Below are 20,590 nucleotides of genomic sequence, written 5' to 3'. Positions count from 1 at the left end.
AATGCAGCCAAAAAAAAAAAAAAAAAAAATATATATATATATATATATATATATATATATATATATATATATATAAATAAAAATGAACTGCCGACCAGAATACTTTCCAGTGGACACACTCTCCACTCCTGAGAATACACTTGGGGCAGAGGAGTGATGTCAACGGCCATAGAAGCAAAGTGAGTATGGCAAATCCAATTTTGCTTCCATATTCCAGGCAAGGTTTTCAAATCAGAAAGAGTAAATATTTGTAAGTTGGTTTAGAAGCTGGAATTACGCGAAGAGATCTGAGGCTTCTCTAAGAGTCTCTAAATTCACATTTCATATCGCAGGAACTCACGAGAACTTGTGGATGAAACAGTGCAGTAACCGCAGTGCATCATGAAGGTTGGGAGAGATGCTGGATTTTGGTAGCTGAGCAGATTTTTTAAAAACAGAAGAGGCCGAAACTGAAAACTGTAGGCTATCAATCTCAGGCAAAATTCTGGAACAGATTTTGAGTGTGTATGCCCATGTGCCACTGTGTGTCTGTGTCCATTTTGGGGTCAAGGTTTCATAGCATCGTCAGTTTCCCAGAAAAGTCTGTGACCCCTAAAATGATTAAAAACAACTGAGGAAAGATTTCCTCTGGGAAAATTTTTTTTAGTCTTTGGACTCATCTAATCCCCTCCTTACCCCAGTGGGGAAACTGAGAACACAGCAGGAAAAGGGCTCACTCATACAGCAAAGTGCTGGAAGAATCAGGACCAACACCCAGGTCTTCTGACTCCAAGTTCAAGGTTTGTTCCTTCCTCAACTTCTCACAGCTCCACCCTCATCCTATCACACCATCTTCCCTTTACATGTAAACCATCACTTTTTCCAAATGCTTTTCTTTCTCTCCATCAGGTGGTATCAGGAGATGCCCAGAGCTCAGCTACGGGGGCAGGGTGTGGTTTATGAACTGTTTGTGTACAACTGTCCCACTCCCGAGAAGAGACTGAGAGATCCTGAGCTTAAAACTTCAATCAAAGGAATCCCTTTGGATTTGGAAATCCCCAGACACAACCTGGGAAATGAGGACGAGGGCCTGGGTGCAATGGGCAAACCATGAGAGGCTGACGGGAGATGAAATGTCCTTTAAAGAGTGTTTGGGGTTCCTGGAAAGGAAGGCCAGGATCTCTGGGAGTAAAGTGGGTTCACTAAGGTTCTTCTGTCCAGCCACTTTTTTTCATAGACCCTCTACCTGCTAGATTAGGGGGAAGGGAGTGGGCATGTTTAACCTATATTTCTTCAAGTTCTTGGTAAAATTACCAATTTTACCAAGAAGAAATGTTAGAAGAAAATGTTGTTAGAAGATACCTACATGCTCCGGGATTCACCCTTGTCTTACTCTGTTCAAACTTTTGATGAACGATGTAGATAAGGATACTGATGGTTTGCTTACTAAATCTGCATACAATATCAAGCTGGAATCATTGGCTTTTCAATCAATAAACCTTTATCAAAAGCTTCTAAAGGAAGACGCCAAGGGGATGAAAGAGGTTTCTTCCTGCAAGAGCTCAGAGGCCCGAAGCAAAGTAGACACGTACACAGTTACAAGGCACTGTGGCTTGCGCTGCCATAGAGAGGGAGACATGGGGGGTGATGGGAGCCCAGAAAACGGGCCCCCAGCCACATTGGGATTGCCATGGGGAGTCTTGAGAACAAGGTAGCGGCTAGCCAAGCAAACCTGGGAGGGGGACGACCCACTGGAAGGAAGAGACATGCAGAAGCCCAGGTGCAGGTGGGCACTGGTCTGTTCAGGAAGCCCCACATGGCCCTCGATAGCAGGAGCACCTCGAGTGAAGGAAAACATCTGGAAACCAGAGTTAGGGGACAGATCCTCAAGGAACTGGTTAATGTTACTTTAAATTTGTGGACTTTTTTCTAGAATGAGGAATCGTTTAAAACTTTGAAACAGAGCCTCCAGAAACTCCCATGTAGCAGGGCACACAGACATCCCCGAGTGACGCTTCAGTGCCCGGCGATGAGGGATGCACAGGGAGCAGCCACTCGGGTGCACAGGGTCCAGGCTCATCTCTGGCCACTTCCCCTTCTCACTCTACCCCAGCCACATGGCCCCAAAGCGCTGAGCAATTTCTGGCCTGAAGGACCTTCACCCTAGTTCTTGTCCCAACCAAGAATGCTCTCCTATCCCCTCCCCCATCCCTGTACCCCTACTAAATCCTTTAAGTCTCATCTCAAATATTATGTCCTTTGAGAAACCTGCCTTTACTTTACTCACAGAACTTTACTTTGACAGTACTGAGTACAATTCATAATTTTTTTTCACATCTCTTTTGGAATATAAATGCTTTACAATGTTGTGTTAGTTTCTGCTGTACAACAAAGTGAATCAGCTATACGTATACATATATCCCCATATCCCCTCCCTCTTGAGCCTCCCTGCCACCCTCCCTATCCCACCCCTCTAGGTCGTCACAAAGCATCGGGTTGAACTCCTTGCGCTATGCAGCAGCTTCCCACTAGCCACCCATTTTACATTTGGTAGTGTACATACGTCAATGTTACTCTCTCACTTCATCCCGGCCTACATATTTATTTGTAATGCCACCTCTTCCACTACACTGTGTGCCCCTGAAGGCAAGACTGTCCATGTCTTGCTCATGACTATATTCCTTGTGATTGTAACAAAAACATGTTTTTTAAACATGTTTGTTTAAAAAGAATAGAAGAAAGAAGAGAAAAGAATGGCATTCTGATTATCTACCACTGTCTAACAAACCATCCCCAAATTTAGTTAAATTAAAAGAGCAACCGTTTCACTTCATCCCCCAATTTTGTGAGTTGGAACTCGGGAGGGGTCAGCTGGGTGATTCATCTCTTCCACGTATTATTCATGATCATTCAGTGGCGTCAGCTGGCAGGTGATCTGCTTCGGTGGGTCCAAGATGGCTTTGCTTACAATTGCGCCTAGGATGGCTAGGAGCCTGGACTCCGCTAGGACTACTGATCTGAGTGGCTTCGCCAGCATGTTGTCCTAAGAGTAGTCAGACTTTCTACATAGTGACTCAGAGACAGTGTTCTAAGATACCCAGGTGGAAGTTTCAAGGTAATTTATGACCCACCTTGAAAATTCTAGACTTCCACTGCATGCTATTGGCCACCCAAGTCACTGAGGCCAGCCCGGATTCAAGGGAAGGGGATTAGACCCCACCTCTCAATGGGAAGAATGTCAAAGAAGCTGCAGGCGTCTCTAAGCCACAGAAAAGGGCAGGGGGTCAGGGAAGTGATACTTATCTTCTCTCAATGGTCCTCCTGGCTGTAGTGTCCAGGAAGGATGAAGAGGGATGGAATTCAGCTAAGGAGATCAAATCAGAACCTACTAGAAAAAGAAGTGCAAAAAATGAAGGTATAAATGATAGTGGTATCAACTGAAAGGGAAAAGAAGGCACAAATTCTAGAGAGGTTTAAGGAAACAATAAAGAATAATAGTAAGAACATGGACTCTGAGTCACACCATCTAGTTTTGAATTCTTGTTCCACCACATACCAACTGTGAGAACTTTGGAAAAATTACTTGTCTTCCCTGGGCCTCAGTTTCCTCATCTGTAAAATGGGGATAATAACTGTACTTACTTCACAGGGTTGTTTGAAAGAATTAAATGAGTTAATATATTCAAAAAGCCTTGAACGCTTTCTGGATACACTAAGGATACAATCAATATTAGCTATTAAAGCCAAAAAAAAAAACTTTACAGGAGACAAATGTGTCTGAAAACCAAGTGCCCTTCTAGGGGATATAGAAACAATTCCCTCTCTACATCTGTGTTCTATTTGTCAGTGACGTTGAGGAGGTATTTTATGCTTCCAGCTCTGCAGCTCTACCATACTTTAAGCATGTTACATGCCCCATAGCACCTAGACATGGTCACCTATTAGGTTTACTGAATTCAAGTCAAGTGAAAGAGAAGAGAGCAATTAAAAAATATACAGAGATTTCTAAAGTACGGAGGAGTTGAGGGTGCTCTATAAGATGGCCTAAGTTTTAATAAAATCGGTACAACGCATCAGCCTGATGGCCCGGTTCTTTCCTCTCTGTCTTCTTTCACCAAATATTGATTTTGTACCCACTCTCTTTCAGTCCCTGTGCCAGGTCCTGAGGAGATGGTGTGAGACACTGTCCCTGCATTTAGTCCATAAACAAATAAATGCAACGCAATGTCACAAGGGTTGGATCCTGGAAGTTGAGGGGACTCCAGGCGCATGGAGAGAAGGGGGGAAGGGTGTCCCAGGCTGTCAAGCAGCCCAGGCAAAGCTACGGAGGCATGCTGGGGTTGGTGTTTAGGGGAGTGACAGCATGACTAGAGTGTGGGATAGGGCGGCCTTGGCAGAGCAAAAACGAAACAGGCAGCATTCAGACACGTGGCCACGTCTGCCCGTGCCTGAGCAGTGGGCCTGGGGGCGTGTGGGTTCTTTGCCTGGCTTTGCCCAGTGTCCTTTCACAGAAATAGCCCAGAAAGGCACTGGAACGCTCCCTGCCTGTCTGCTTGTGGGGACAAAGGAAGAGAATCAGTTCATTGCTGAGATGGAATCAGCACATTTCAATCACTTCAAAGTGATTGAAATGGGAAAAAAATGGGTCTGCTGGACACCAGGTGGGGTTCATTTCCGGCCAGAGGTGCCCCAAGGATCCACCTGGCTGACTCTGTGCCTCAGGTCCTGAGACTGAGTCCTGTCCCCACTGCCTGGCAGTGCAGGAGGACAGACAAATATCAAGACCCACTGCCTCTACCTCCCCTCCTGCCTCAGAAGAGAGAAACTCCCACCCTGGGTCCTACCAGGCTCCCCAGGAGGCTGCCATGGTGCTCCTGTGTGGCCCCTCAACTCCCACACACTCCTGGAGGGAAAACAACATGTCCTTATCTTATTCAACCCAAAACTGGATGGCAGGACCATGGGTCTGATCCCAGTGAGCGTGAAAATTCAGGCGTGTCACAGCCCTCAGATGGAGGGTCCCTACAGTAAGCTTCCGAGATTTCAGCAAAGCACCTGACCCTGGCCTAATCCCGATACCAACAGCAAACCGCATGCTCACCCAAGCCCCACGTGCCCCTCACCCTCTTTTCTAACACACAACCATCTGAATCCCAGCCTGGGCCTCCTCTAACCCCATTCCCACATCAACTTCAACCCCAATCAATCCTATCCCGCCCTCAGCCCTAACTTCAACTCCAATTCCAACCTTACCTTAGGTCAAAAAAAAAAGACAGAAAGGAATGATCTCTGGGGAGAGAATCACCACTGCCCCACAATCTGGTGGCCTCGACTGGCAGCTGTCTGCAATTTGTACCTTGAAACATGCCCTAAACAATTGTCCTTTGGGTTGAAAACTCTGGTAGGAGACTATTGCTGTTATTAAAGGATTTAATACACAGAAATCTATTTGGAAAGAGCCAGACCTCGGAAGTCCATGGCTGAGAAATAGAGGCATGTTAGTTATTCCCTCTACAAACAGCAGACTGGGGATGAAAGTTCTTAAGAAACTCTCCTACCCCAACCCCTGGTCTGCCAGGAGTCATGAGGAAGTGGATTATCTTCAATTTATAAATGATGAATAATTACCAGCTTCTAAGAAGAAAGAAGACAGACAAATCCCAAAGGAGGTGTTAGATTTTTACAGAGAAGCTAGCTTTTTAAAGAGACACCAGCATGTTTTATTCCAAGTTAATTCCAGCCTCCACCTGACCCTGAAAGGGTGCTTAGGGGTGCCCAGCCTGTGACCCAAAGCAGCAAAGGGCTGCAAAGCTGAATGTGAGGCAGGGAAAGTGGGGTTTCAGAGCAGGAGGCCCTTAGGTAAGTTGCAGAGTTGTGCTCTTTGGGGGAAGGCAAAGGTCAGTCTGAAAATGTGACTCCGAAATAAGCTGTCAGTCAAGGGGAAGCAAGGCAAATAAGCGAGGCTGAGACACAAAGCCCAAGGGCGGGCGGCAGGAGCCGTGAAGGCCGACGGGAAACTGCAGGTCAGGGCAGGCAAACGGGGCGAGCTGTCTGGAGGAATCCCAGGGTTCGGGTGCCAGCACCCCAGGCAGCTCTCACACCCTCTCAGCATAAGTTTACATGCAAAAGCCAGATCCATTTTTTAATAAACATTTTTTCTGATTGAAAAAAGTGGAAGAATATTTAGAAGGTATAAAAAGTTTGTAGAAGCAAATTACAATTAACTACAACCTCTCGACTTAATGGTCACTTAAAAGGGCAGGATGTCACTAGCATTTAACTATTTCAAGGATTTATCCTTTTACCCTCTAGGTTCAGTTACCAACATCTAGAAGGAAAAAAACTCCTACTCCCTTTCTTTGTCTAAGAGGACAAAGCCTCCTGAAAAGAAACCGAGGCCACAGCTGATGCTACCCAACCAGATCCTGTTTCCTGCCCTGCTAAGAGGCAGCTCTCCAGTCAGAAAGTGTGTATTGATCATCTCCTGTGTGCTCAGCACACACACATACCATCCCTTCTCTGGGCACGTCTACCTTTAGCAATGGTTACCAGTGGTCAGTCCCACAACGTATCACTGACCCACACTGTGCACACACACTTACATACTCCCACACAACAGCATCATACACACACTTGCACACTCACACGTACATTCAGTCACAAGCACACACACTTACATGTTTACATCACACCAACATACATTTACTCACAGACTACACACGCAAATACATGTACTCACACTCTCACACGCACACACACACACACACACCCTGCATCTTCCTTTGTACTCCTCTAGCCACTGGTGTGAAGTCAGCTGTAGCATTTACCCCGTATAATGTCATTAATTACATAATGTCTCTCGCTCATCTCTGCCTCAGTCTGAACTTCCTAAGTTCATTTCTCTAAGCCCATCTCCCTACACAGTGTCTGGCACATAGTAGGTGCTCAACAGTGTTCACTATATGAACTTTGAAGCCATGACTAAGGACTTTGGTCCAAGGGGCAAGTCATCCTCTTCCAGACCTCTTTCTTCCTTAGGATGAAATTGGGGGAAAAGTATCTAAGGGAACCCCTCAGAATATGCCAAAATCTATGGCGAAGTTTTCCCAGCTCAGCTCTAGACTCTGCCCCCTCCTGGGGTAGGCACGGACAGACAGCATCTGGCAAGCCTTCCCTGCTGGTTCACACGTGCACATGAAGCCTGTGACCTTGGGACAAGAAGCAGAAGGGACGTTGTCAGTTCTGCCTCCTGGTCTCAGAGCTCCCCCTGCCCCATCACAATATTACTCCCAAATAGACCTTCTGCATGGTTAATTCCGAAAGAGAAGAAGGGGTGGAGGAAGGGAAGGAAGATGAAGAGAAGGAGAGTGGCAGAGTGGCTGCATCTCCAAAGTGAGATCACCACAGGCTTAGGTCCGACCTTCATCTTCAAGGAGCCAGAAAGTGGGTTCCTCGGGCCTCCAAAGGGTGAGCAGATGCAGGGAGACCAAGGTGTCCTCACCAGTTTCATGCAGGCTGGTGGAGAAACCTGAGTGGTTGATAAACCTCAGAAGAGAAGAGACGACTGGATGGGACTTGAAGGGACAGGACTGGACACGATGAGGTAAGATGAGACAGGGCAGCCTGGATGAAGCCTGGAGCAAAGGAGACTCAGAAGAAACAGACCAATCCCTGGGGCTGCCAGAGCCCCACACGGTCACCCAGTCTTTCTGGTGCTAGGCCAGCTCCAGGCCGCACTCAGGGCCCAGACTGAACGTCAGCATAACTGCTGAGCCTCCCACCCCTTGCCCCCATCACAATGGCCACACTGTACACTGGTGGAGGGACAGTCCATCCTCCACACATACACAGCCTGCAGAGCTAAGGCAGCTCCAGGACCCATGTTCCCCATGGCCTGACAGTAGGTGGTCAGGGCTCAGGCTGGCAAGGGGTGGGCTCAGAGCTGCAGCTCTCAGCGCCTCAGATTTGGGGAGGGAGAGAGGAACTGGGGGGGGTGCATCTCTGTTGGGGTTTGGCTGTCATCACGCATCCCTGATGCTCTGCTGTGACTCCCCGCCTCCCCCAGGTGCTCGCCCCTCCCCTGCACCAGCACAGCCCTGGAGAGACGGCTCCAGAAAACAACACCTGGGGCTCCTGGAAGCGGGAGACCAGGATCTGCCCTCACCACAATACACAAATACTGAGTCCTCGTTTCCTTCTGCACGGCCAGCAGCAGGCAAGACCTTCTACTGGACTCTCGCGGGGCTGCTCTCCACCTAGGGACCCATTAGCATTTTAAGGTTCTTACTCCCACACACATCCTGTCCTGGGATTGTCCTCTTCCTCGAGGCATTAGCACCTTCCCCACGCCTTTTATCACCCCAGCCCCGCCTGCCTGGGGTCAGCCTTCAATCCACAAGTGTCTGGGGGAAGAGCCAGGAAACCTGGTCACACTTCCCAGGCATGTTTCACAGTCCATCCCTTTCTGTCGGAGGCCTGTCCTGAAGTCCTGAGCCCCCTCCTACCTTTTCTCCCTCCCCCCGCAAGAGGTGTTCCCATAATCATTAGGCATCAGTCGGCTTTAATCAACCCCCTGTTTTGACTATTTTAGCAGCAATAAAAGGGCCATAAAGAGAAAGTCAGTGGGCCCTTTAGGAACACGGCTCTCCGGATCTCCTTCGCTGTGATATAATGAAAAACACCAAGTGCTTCCTCGGAGCCCTAAGTGACAGCCCTGGCAGCAGAACTATTGGAGGAAGCCTAATTATGCTATAAATTAAAGGGCTTTTTTTCCCCCCCAACATTATGACCTTTAATAAGATTGTTTTTACAACCGGCTGTCAATAAATCATGCAGAAGCACCAGTAAGAAACATTCTCCGAGAACTTCTGCGAATTTCATTAGCTGCAGTTTATTTGGTTTTGGCGAGCTATGATGTTTTTTAAATCTCAAATTAAAGGCTCTGAACCATAAAAGCTAATTCAGAAAAGTTCCTGTTTCAGCCTCTGAAAACAAGCTTCCCTAATTGCAGAAATTAGCTGAGATGTGGCCTGGCCAGGAGGCCAGTAGCTGGGAAGCAATGACCAATGGCTGAGGCTTCACCAGGCTCAGCGGCCACGAGCCCTGGAGAACCTGAAGGTGACAGTCCCAGGGAACAGCTGACCTGACAGTGGCCAGCCCTGGGAGGTCGTCATCCTGGAGACTGCTGACCTCAAGAGGGACAAGCCAGCTCACCACCTGGGGCTGAAAGGGGCTAGCCCCACCACCACAGCCAGTATCCTTAGGCCAGGAGATTGGGAATCCCACCAAACTGTTTAACGCACTGCTCAGAATTTCTCCCCACCCCAGCTTCCTTGAGTTCAGCTCTTGTCCTCCTTGGAACACTAACACTGACTATTATAACCTTCCTGAAATACATATGAGAAGATAAATGAAGAACAGGATACAAAAGTGGCATATTCAGAGGAGTCACTATGGCAAAGGAGTACACAGAGTCAGCGCAAACAGGGCCAACAGAAGCAGAGAAGATGACACGAGGTGCAAGCCCACCTCTTAAGAAAGGAAGCAGACCTGGTATATGCCATGGGCAGCTAGCACAGTACTTCAGACTATATCAGGAGGCCTGGGTTTAAATTCCAGCCCTGCTGTTAATTTTGGAATCTTGGGAGAAGAGAGGGCCCAGCTAAGACTGTGAAGTCAGACAGACGTTGCTCAAATACTGGCTTCAACACTTGCTAGCCCAGTGACCTTAGGAAAGTGACTTCATCTGTCTGGGTCTCAGTTTCCTCATCTGTAAAATGGGGATATTTCCAGTACTTCCCCCAGAGGGTGTTGTGAGGATGAGGGAGCAGAGGCATTTAGCACAGGGCTGGTATCTGTAAGCTCTCAATAAATACCAGCTGGTAACAATAGTAGTAAGAGGCGTAATGATTATTTCCCTCTCTGGACCTCAACTTCATCAGCTGAAAAAAAAAAACAACAGAGTGGGACTAAACAATCTCTAAGGCGACTTCCATCACAGTATGGAAGTGATTCAAAGAGATGTAAACTCTCCTGCTTAAACCCTTCAAAGAATTCCCATTGCCCACAGAATGAAATCTAAGCTCCTTGGAAGGAGCCTGCATGGTTGGGTTCCTGCTACCCCCAAGGTCCATCTCCTGCCAGTTGCAGTACCACCACTCAACAGAATTTACATTCCAAAATCCTCTGCCCCTGCGCCAGGCACACTGTCTCCCTGTTACCGACCTGGGTCCTTGGACTCTTTAATCAATAGAGATTGATACATGGCCAGACGAGGCATTCAGGCAGGTGGGAAAATGAGTAACAAGTTCCCTTGCTCGCTCACTGGAGGAGGACGCAGGCTGGTTCCTTAAACCGGTGAGGGTGGGGGCCGATTGATGGTTCGGGCCGGAGGGGTGGCTCAGGTGCTCTGCCCACCCCTTGGTGGTGCTGTGTGCTGGAATCATGCACAGTCCCCTGCTTTTGCTCCCAGCACCTCAGAAATGGCAGTTGGTTCGTGGCCTTTTGTATCTTGTTGTTCATTAATCGCCCCAACTGCGCATGCATGCAGTTACTTTTAGTCCCTTATAGGTTCTTGTATTCTATTGCTAGAGGAGACATTTGTCCAGGTGCAAGCACTCCAGTAAAGGGTCCCTGGTCTCAGGTCCTAGCCTATCTCATCCCCTCTGCCTGGAATCCCCTCCAGAGCCTCTTTACCTAGCTAAATCCTACTTCTTCCAGGCACCTGAAGTCACTTCCTCCAGGAAGCTTTCTAGTCCCTCATTCCTACTACTCCACTCCCACGAGATCTACTACTGTAACACCTGGTACTTCTGTTACCAGAGGCCTCCTCACTCTACACTGATGGTTTTGTTCAACCTTCTGTCCCCACCAAAGTAGGCAACAAAGACCGTGTCTGTGTTGGTCTCCTTGGATCCCCAAAGCCTAAAACCATCCTTGGCACGTGGTATGCACTTAAAATACTTGTCAAAGCATAAACCACAGCAAGATCCTTTTTGACCCACCTCCTAGAGAAATGGAAATAAAAACAAAAATAAACAAATGGGACCTAATGAAACTTAAAAGCTTTTGCACAGCAAAGGAAACCATAAACAAGATGAAAAGACAACCCTCAGAATGGGAGAAAATATTTGCAAATGAAGCAACTGACAAAGGATTAATCTCCAAACTTTACAAGCAGCTCATGCAGCTCAATATCAACAAAACAAACAACCCAATCCAAAAATGGGCAGAAGACCTAACTAGACATTTCTCCAGAGAAGATATACAGATTGCCAGCAAACACATGAAAGGATGCTCAACATCACTAATCATTAGAGAAATGCAAATCCAAACTACAATGAGGTATCACCTCACACCAGTCAGAATGGCCATCATCAAAAAATCTACAAACAATAAATGCTTGCAAGGGTGTGGAGAAAAGGGAACACTCTTGCACTGTTGGTGGGAATGTAAATTGATACAGCTACTATGGAGAACAGTATGGAGGTTTCTTTAAAAACTAAAAATAGAACTACCACACCACCCAGCAATCCCACTACTGGGCATATACCCTGAGAAAACCATAATTCAAAAAGAGTCACATACCACAATGTTCACTGCAGCTCTATTTACAATAGCCAGGACATGGAAGCAACCTAAGTGTCCATCAAAAGATAAATGGATAAAGAAGCTGTGGCACATATATACAATGGAATATTACTCAGCCATAAAAAGAAATGAAATTGAGTTATTTGTAGTGAGGTGGATGGACCTAGAGTCTGTCATACAGAGTGAACTAAGTCACAAAGAGAAAAACAAATACCATATGCTAACACATATATATGGAATCTAAAAAAAAAAAAAAAAATTGGTTCTGAAGAACCTAGGGGCAGGACAGGAATAAAGACACAGATGTAGAGAATGGACTTGAGGACACTGGGAGGGGGAAAGGTAAGCTGGGATGAAGTAAGAGAGTGGCATGGACTTATAAATACTACCAAATGTAAAACAGATAGCTAGTGGGAAGCAACCGCATAGCACAGGGAGATCAGCTCGGTGCTTTGTGACCACCTGGAGGGGTGGGATAGGGAGGGTGGGAGGGAGACGCAAGAGGGAGGAGATATGGGGATATATGTATACGTATAGCTGATTCACTTTGTTATAAAGCAGAAACGAACACACCACTGTAAAGCAATTATACTCCAATAAAGATGTTAAAAAAAATACTTGTCAAAGGAACATTAATGAAATAGCATTCAGAGACACAATACCTAGAAAAAACTATATGCAAAAATAGGATAAACTATTTTATATTTGACATTTGATATGTAACCAGACGTTAGGTTTTTTTTTTTAATGAAGTGGCTATATTAGAAGACTGTCAGAAAATAAAACTTTAATACATCTTACCTTGGTCGTACCATCTGACCTTCATCTCCTTTTGCTCAGAGAATGAGGAGGGGAAGAACTAAAAAAGGCACTGAATAGGTTGAGGCTGGATCAGGAAAGATTGCCTGTAAGAACCAAGAGATGCAGAGTCTAGGACCCAGGAAGTTCCCATTCTCCCCACCCCCAACTCCTTTCCTCCACTCCCCCACCTGCCCAACATCCACAGCTCAGGATTCTCTTCTCCCAGGGCAGAAACATCAGTGGTTCTAAAATTTCCGAATGAAAACCATCCGTGAAGTCGTGCGTGGGAAATGAAACGCCAGCACATGGACGTCAGTGACTGTGAGAAAACCCTGGAATCCACACTCACCTGGGCTGCCTTAGGTTTGCCTCATTAATCAGCTCCCCAGGTCATCGGGGTGTCTCGCCTCAGGCTCACGGGTCTGGTTTTTGTATAATACACATTTCCCCCCAGTTTTTATTTCATCTGCCTTTTTCAAGCCGCCTTTCCATTATTTCTGAACGTTTGAGTTTAAAAAATGTAAATTACAGACACCTGTGGATTGACGTCATGTGAAAAGAAGGCAGCTGTTTCCCCTGCCTCCAAACAGGGAACAGGGCTTTTAAAACTAATAAACCCCTGAAGCCCATTTCAACCTTTTTAAATGGCTATTTTCAGAAGGGAAAAAGGAAAAAGAAGAAGCAGAGAAATGTGTTTGGGGCAGTGTCTGGGCAGGAGGGGGAATGATCCCAGCCTGTGAGGATGGAGGCTGTCCCCTTCCTCAGGTCCCAGGTTGCAGCCCATGGGCCTGGGAGGGGAAGGGCCACCACGCAGGGATGAGCCTCGGAAGTCCTGGTGGGGAAGAGAGACTGAACAGATGCAGGAGGCAGGCAGGAAGTTCACGGTTCAGGGGGTTCTAGAGCAGGGTGGGAGGAAAAGGATGAAGAGGGAAATAGGAGGGATCAGTTTTGACACCCAGGCTGGGACGGTGAGTGGGTGCGCTTGGGAGGAACAGAGCGTGAGGAAGTGAGCTGGAGAGCTTAATCAACGTTGTCTGCCTTCTCTAGAAACAGGAATTAAATGTGGAGGAGACCTAGAAGTTGGGTGTTATAGATGGTGGGGAGATCTGAAATAGTACCACGAGGAACTTTAGGGAGACAACGAAAGCCCGATTCAACCTCTAATGTGTGCAAGGCTCTCCTGGTTTGGAACACCCTCAGAGGAGGATCCCAGTCAGTAATCCTCAGAGACGGAGTAAAGGGTCACTTTCCTCTGGCTGACTGTCTACTCAGGCACTGGCTCATGTTCTGTCTACACCCCTGAACCAAACACCTGGCAGAGACTCATAGAAGTCCGCTAGCAATATTTTTAGAATGAATGAATGAGCTAATATATGAATGGATCAATGAATAAGACGAGGGTCTCCTAAGCAACTGTATTCTTTCTGGGAGGAAGTATGGGTACTTCTCCTCCATCACTACCAAGATTACATCCCCCTAAATAAAGCTGCCATGTACAGTTGCACAGGTATGAGGAATCAAAAAAAAAGAAGTTTCCTTCCAAAGTGGCTTGTCATTCAGAAAGCAAAATATTCTAATAGGGGCTTCCCTGGTGGCGCAGTGGCTGAGAGTCCGCCTGCCGATGCAGGGGACACGGGTTCGTGCCCCGGTCCCGGAAGATCCCACATGCCGCGGAGCGGCTGGGCCCGTGAGCCATGGCCGCTGAGCCTGCGCGTCCGGAGCCTGTGCTCCACAACGGGAGAGGCCACAACAGTGAGAGGCCCGCGTACCACAAAAAAAAAAAAAAATCTAATAAAGGTGGAGAAGTTCCTCTCTCGCTCTCCTGCTTTTCTGGGTTTAACAGGTTGGGATTTGAAAATCAGAGAAGGCACCCGGGACAGCAAAGTCAATCTGGAAGTGCCCCAGGGAGAGGCTGGTGTGAGACACCTGTGCTTTCTACGTGGGTTCTAAATCCTCGAAATTTAGAAGCCTTGGAAGGCAGACAACCCACCCGAGGCCCCTAAGGGATGGTGCCAGCTCTTCCCGTTTCTGAGGCTGAAACAGGTCTTTGGAGTTTCTGGATTGAATTGCCTCTCAGCCTCAAGAGAGATTCCCAGCAAATCAGCCAGTGCTTCCCTTCTGTTTCAGTCTGGTTTGAAAATAATGTCTCCAGTGCCTCCACTTCATTCCACCCAGGAGGCTCTAAAATGTATTGAGCTTAGCCCTTCCCCACCACACCCATATCAAAGGACACTGCCAGGGACCTCCAGGGAAAATGCTTCTGCACCCCAGGTGCCTGGAATTCACTCTTCCTTCTAGGCAATTGCAGTGGAATGGAGGACGGAGATAAAGATGCAGATGGTGTGAGCAGAAAGAGAACCCTCAAATCAGCCAATGTCCCTTCGTCGGCTGAAGCCAGGGAGAGGGGTTGCCAGTCAAAAGGCAACTGTCAGTGTCCCCCACAATTTGAACTGGCAAGAGAAAAGCACACACCTCACCATTGTCATTTCACTCTGCCTTATAATTTAGGGAGTAGAGGATATGGCCTCATGGAGCTAAAACTCTTCACACTAAACGTAAAATCACTTTTTAAAAAAAGACAACTGCTTACCAACTTAATTCCCCTCCTATTTGGATGTGGAAAACGCTCCGGAGGGAAGTTACGTGAGCAAAGCCCAGTTTACTGTATGTATTTCCCACAAACAGGGCTCCTGGTTTGTTCTGCAAGAAATAAAACCCAGAGGACCCACCCAGCAGGCCTCTTGGGCAAAAAGGAGTCTAAGCCAGATAAAAAAATCCACTTCAGGAATTTTTAATGCTGGGGTGGGTTGCAGAACTGTCAATGGGCAGGAAAATAGCACATCTGGAATGTGGCTGTGTCCCCTCGTTGGCTGGTATAACTCAACATGTACGTCAGATCTTTTTCTGTGTGTGTGTGTGTGTGTGTGTGTGTGTGTGTGTGTGTGGTTTTTTTTTTAATGGCCTAGATTTAACTGGCTTCTCTTCATTTTTTAAGTCCAGGGTGAATATGATTGTTAAGTTCTGTACGTTTACATTTGTGTAAATTAAAAGCCACATTTCACTACTGGGCGGATCTCCTGCTTGCCTGAAAGGTAAAAATGGCCAAACTAAGCCCTGTGATTCAAGACCCTGATGACCCAACTCACCCAGAAGATACTAACGGAGAAAGATCTTGTGATTTTCTTCACCAAAGATACAACCCCTTTGTGCCTTTATAAAAACTGGTTGTGGAAAAGTCGGCGCCAAGATGCTCAAACCGAAAGTTAGACCTTTGGATTAATTTAGTCAGTCGTGTTCTGACCGTGGCAACAAGAGGCTATTATAGGCCTTTTTTTGCAGCAAGCAAAACTGGTTTGTAAAATTGATATAGCCATTTTAACTCCTAAAGGGATTTGAGACGTAAATGAGCAGACCCTTCTGGAGACAGTGATCTCTTGCTTTTCTGGTCGGGGGCTGAGATCAGTTTTGACCATAAGGAAATGTCTTTTTCATGGAAATCCACACTTGGCATTTGCTCTTCAGTTAAAAGCAAGAGCAATGTAATAAACGTTTGGTAACAACCCCCCACACGCTTAGATTTATTGGCTAGTTAAATCTTTAATGGTTAAAGTTTAAAACCTTTTATTTCAATGGCCTGGGGATTTGCACAGCTGGAAGGCTGCATTTTAATATATTCAAATTGGAACGGAAAAGCTAAAATGACCAGAACACTGACTTTCATTCTTGGATACTCCCAAGCTGCTAGTGAGCTGACAACAGGCATAGCCCTGGGGCCTCCCTCCTCACCCCAAGCCAAGCCCAAAAGGGAAAGAGGAGAGGGGGAGAAGGAAGCCTGCTGCAGGGGCCAGTTTGGGTGGCTTACTTCCTACCGGCACTTACCTGCTGTTATTCTCTACCCAAGTAGTTGAGAAATCAAGAAGCATTGATACAGGTACTCTGGTTCTGCCACTGAAGTGATCCATCTTGGCTGGGTCATACCCTACCGGTTTCGCCTTCCTGGAAACTCCCTAGTTTGGTGGCCTGGATTAGAGAGGTGGTGTACAATAGCAGTGGCAAAGGGACTGGGGTAACCGAGTTGACGGAGGTTGATAAAGTGATGAAGGGAGATGCGGCAGAATGGAAGGCTATCATGGCATAATGGAAGTACAGAATTTGGGATGAGAGATGGGAGTGATGGACGTGACAAGGGGTGGTGCTGATGACATCTAACCAAGTGCAAGGAGTTTCAAATTGCTTTCTATGAATTATTTTCTGGATTCTCCAGTTCAGCACTATTTTACTCTCCTTTTACAGACAAGGAAACCGAGGTATATAGAGGTTAAGCAACCTGCCCAAGATCGTGTGGCTAGAAAGAGATGGAGCCAGGATTCAAACCCAGGCAACCTGACTCAAGAGCCTGCAATCTTTTTTTTTTTTTTTTTTGCGGTACGCGGGCCTCTCACTGTTGTGGCCTCTCCCGTTGCAGAGCACAGGCTCCGGACGCACAGGCTCAGCGGCCATGGCTCACGGGCCTAGCCGCTCCGCGGCATGTGGGATCTTCCCAGACCGGGGCACGAACTCATGTCCCCTGCATCGGCAGGCGGACTCTCAACCACTGCGCCACCAGGGAAGCCCGAGCCTGCAATCTTAATGGGACTTTCAAAGGGTTGGGGAAAGGAACACCCAAGGTCTTGGATATTAAGGGGCATGAGTGTTAGGGTCACTGGTAAAGCAGAACCAACAAGGACATCTCCACCACCTTCAGGAAGCATGAGAATGAGGAAATTCTCATTCTCACACATATCCACAAAGGCACACGGCCACTTCAGCCCAGCAGTTCCTGATGCACCTTAATACACAGAAACACGTTCTGGCAAAGATATGTTATGCACTCTTCCACTAACTTCATAGGCACATACTTCAGAAATGCACAGGCATCATGGTACCCATGCTTTCACACAGATGTACCAACATTCAAACTCACGTTGTGGCACCATACATGCATGTACACACGTGCACACGCACACACTTGTGCATGCCAAAGGGTATACCAGATGCAATTCTCTCTTGGTGATCCCTTGGGACTCAGCAATGCCATTGTTTCTCAAACACTGACTGCTATCTGTCCTGCTGACCATGATCCACCTTGCCAAAGATGGACCCTGAAGGGTGAAGGATAAAACATGTGGATCAGACTGCCAGGAATATAAGATGACCGAAAGGCCCCCAGGACAAAGTAGAGGTAAATGGAATCATCCATCCACCACTTCCAATCCCCCATCCTAAGAGCTGTCACCTTGAGAAGGGTCAACCCAGCCTTTGCTAGTGAACTTGGCCAGGTTGAGTTTAAAGGTCTTCGGTCACCAATAGCTATCTCAGCCTCCAGGATGCAGGCTGCAGTCACAGAAGTTGGATCATTCTTGTTAAGGAAATCTGATTGCTGGGAGAGAAGACTCTTGATGGAAAATGCCAGGCTCCCAGTGAATTTTCTAGTTCTGGAACGGTAATATTTCTCATATGGAGGCTCACAGATGTTCACGGGGTTTTCGATTTCAAGGCCGTTTTGGATTTTTATGGGGTTTGATGTTCTCTGCACAAACATAGGTTTAATAATAGACAGAGTGCCAGGATGCCCACCCTGGCACTTAGGAGCCTATCCTGCAGGACAGCAAAGCCGCTCAGCTCCTACAGCCCTCATGCCATCTGCTCCCTGGCACAGAGACCTTGCCAATTGCAGGAAGTCGGGAAATAAAAGAAAAGTTTCAAATAAAAAGATGTCAATTTAATGGCCAGGGACCTGGAAACAGATGTTCCTCGCATAGCCCCAGAGCTGCCCACCCGCCCGCCCATCCGTCCTCCGGGTTTTCAAAGTCACTTCTTGTCAGGTGCCCTGGTTAAGAGGGAGAATTAATGAGCTGTGCTCCATTTTACGGCTGTCGTCTGATGTGGGAGCCGTGCGGAGGTGCTCCGCGGACAGGCCAGCCTGGCCCCCAGCCCTTCCTCCAGCAGCTCAGCCTGGATCAAAGCAGAGAGCAGCTCGGCTTTTATAGCAAAATGATTAAAACCGCGTGGGGCTTGTTTCCTCCCACGTGACCTCTGACAAAGTGCAGAGGAGGAAGCAGAGGAAAGGTGAACCCAAGGGTCTCAAGGCTCAGGGTAGAGTGGGACCCCAGATGCAGACATCACAGAAGATAAGCCCAGATGTGAGCACATGCATGCGCACACACAAATAATGCCTTTTCCTCTGCGAGTTGAAACCTGGGCCCAGAATGAGCAGCCAGAGGGCCTAATTAGTCACGTTAGGAAGACCACATAGCCATAGCACCACAGCAGACGACAGCCAGAGAGCTAGCTAGCTAGATAGGTTCCTACTGATTCAGTCACTCCTAGTTCCTGAAGAAAGTAGTACAACTGGATTGTACTGACAAAGTAAGCCTCAAATGTCCCTGCTGCATCTGGACAAATGACTCATCTGTCTGTAGTCTCTGGCAATTCTGCTGCACCTGACAATCAGAGTTCCCGGCGGCAGGGAACCTCACCTCTGCTTGCCCAGCTGCCTCCCCTACCCTGGTATTTATGTGAATTCTCCTATTTCTAGTGAATAGGTCATGGGATGTCACTTCCAAGATCATGTTATTAAAAGACTGTGGCTTCCGAATGGGATCGATCGACACACATACACTATTGATCCTATGTATAAAATAGACAACTAATGAGAACACACTGTGTAGCACAGGGAACCCTACTTAATGCGCTGTGGTGACCTAAATGGGAAGGAAATCCAAAAAAGAAGGGATATATGTATACGTGTAGCTGATTCATTTTGCAGTACAGTGGAAACTAACACAACATTGTAAAACAACTATACTCCAATAAAAATTAACTAAAAAAAAAGACCGTGACTTCCTTCTTGGGCATGCTCTCTTGCTCCCAGGTTGAAGCTGAACTAGGAGAGGCCCAGGTGGCAGAGAACTGAGACAGGGCTCTCAGCAGCAGCCTCAAGAATGAGTGTAGAAGTAGACCCTCTCCCAGGCAAGTCTTCAGATAACTGCAGCTGTGGTCACCAGGATTGTAGCCATCGGAGAGACCTAAGCGGTACCTGAATTCCTGACCTACACAAACTCCAAGATAATAAATGATTGTTCTTTTAAGCTGCTAAGTTTGGGGGTAATTTGTTAGGTGGCCATAGGTAAATAGTACACCTACCTTGGCTCCTCTTCCACACCCGAAAATCACAGCTCCCTCAATCTTTCCTCCTTCCCCACTGAGATATCCCAGGGCAGCCAGGTATAATTTACAGCAATCTTAAACGAGCTTCTACCATCAACCCTACTGCTGCCTTTAGCTCTCTGAGCTCATCCCAGCCACCCTGGCCTGTTGTTGTGCCTTGAACACGCCAGGTATGCACCCACCTCAGGGCCTTTGCACTTCCCCAAGGCTTACTTTCTCTCCTTCTGCAGATCTCTGCCCAAACCATCACCTTCTCAGCTAGGCTTTTCCCAACCACTCGACGTAAAAAGGAAATCCCTTCCACCACCCCGCTGCTGCTCCCTTATTCCCCTTTCCTACTTAGTTTTTTGCCATAGCCTTTGTCATCAACTAGTATACTACATATCTTATTAATTTTGTTTCTTGTTTGACCCCTCACCCCTAGATCAAAGGACAGGGATTTGGGGATTTACGTCTGTTTTGTTCACTGCTCCATTCCCAGTGTCTAGAACCTTGCCTAGCCCATTGTAGGCATTCAATGAGAATTCACTGATAAATTAATGAATGGAGATATAGATCTCCCATTTTCTAAACACCTATTATTAAATACCAAATATGTATTGTCACTTATCCTCATAACAACTCTACAAGGTTGACATTATTGTTTTTCATTTTACGGAATTTAAAACCTGAGATGAGGGGATGCTACGTTCTTCCAGGTCCCACAGCTAATACACGGAAGTGCTGGGATTTGAGCCTCCTACGTTCTTCTCTCTACCCTTTTCGATTGCACGGGTAACTCTTTACAGTTAATGAAGTGCTTTCCAAAGCTACGATCTAAGCTTCACAAGAACCCTATGAGGTCGAAATTATAATTATTATCTCCTTTTTGACACAGATGGATATCAAAGCTCAGAGAGGTGAAGGTATGTGCCCTGGCTGACACAACCGGTAAACAGCAGAGCTAGAATTTCTTTGGTTCATTCAAAAGACACTGACTGAGCGGCTCCCAGGTGCCAGATACCATGACTAG

General features: G+C 47.1%; 1 protein-coding gene across 1 annotated transcript in view; it reads right to left on the bottom strand.

Moving 5' to 3' along the window:
* Nucleotides 1-3,278: 3,278 nt before the first annotated feature.
* The window catches only part of LOC307196042 (uncharacterized protein), a gene marked incomplete at its 3' end in the record, with an annotated part of 35,913 nt that continues 18,601 nt past the window's right edge, over nt 3,279-20,590 (bottom strand). Inside the window, exon 3 of the mRNA XM_079940772.1 lies at nt 3,279-3,367. Within this exon, the coding sequence (XP_079796898.1) occupies nt 3,279-3,367 (89 nt within the window). The remainder of the gene's footprint in view (nt 3,368-20,590) is intronic.

This window comes from Stenella coeruleoalba (assembly GCF_951394435.1).
Source record: "Stenella coeruleoalba genome assembly, chromosome: 13".
NCBI lineage: Eukaryota > Metazoa > Chordata > Mammalia > Artiodactyla > Delphinidae > Stenella > Stenella coeruleoalba.
Note: the sequence above shows the minus strand (reverse complement) of the source record. Positions and strands in the feature narration are given on the sequence as shown.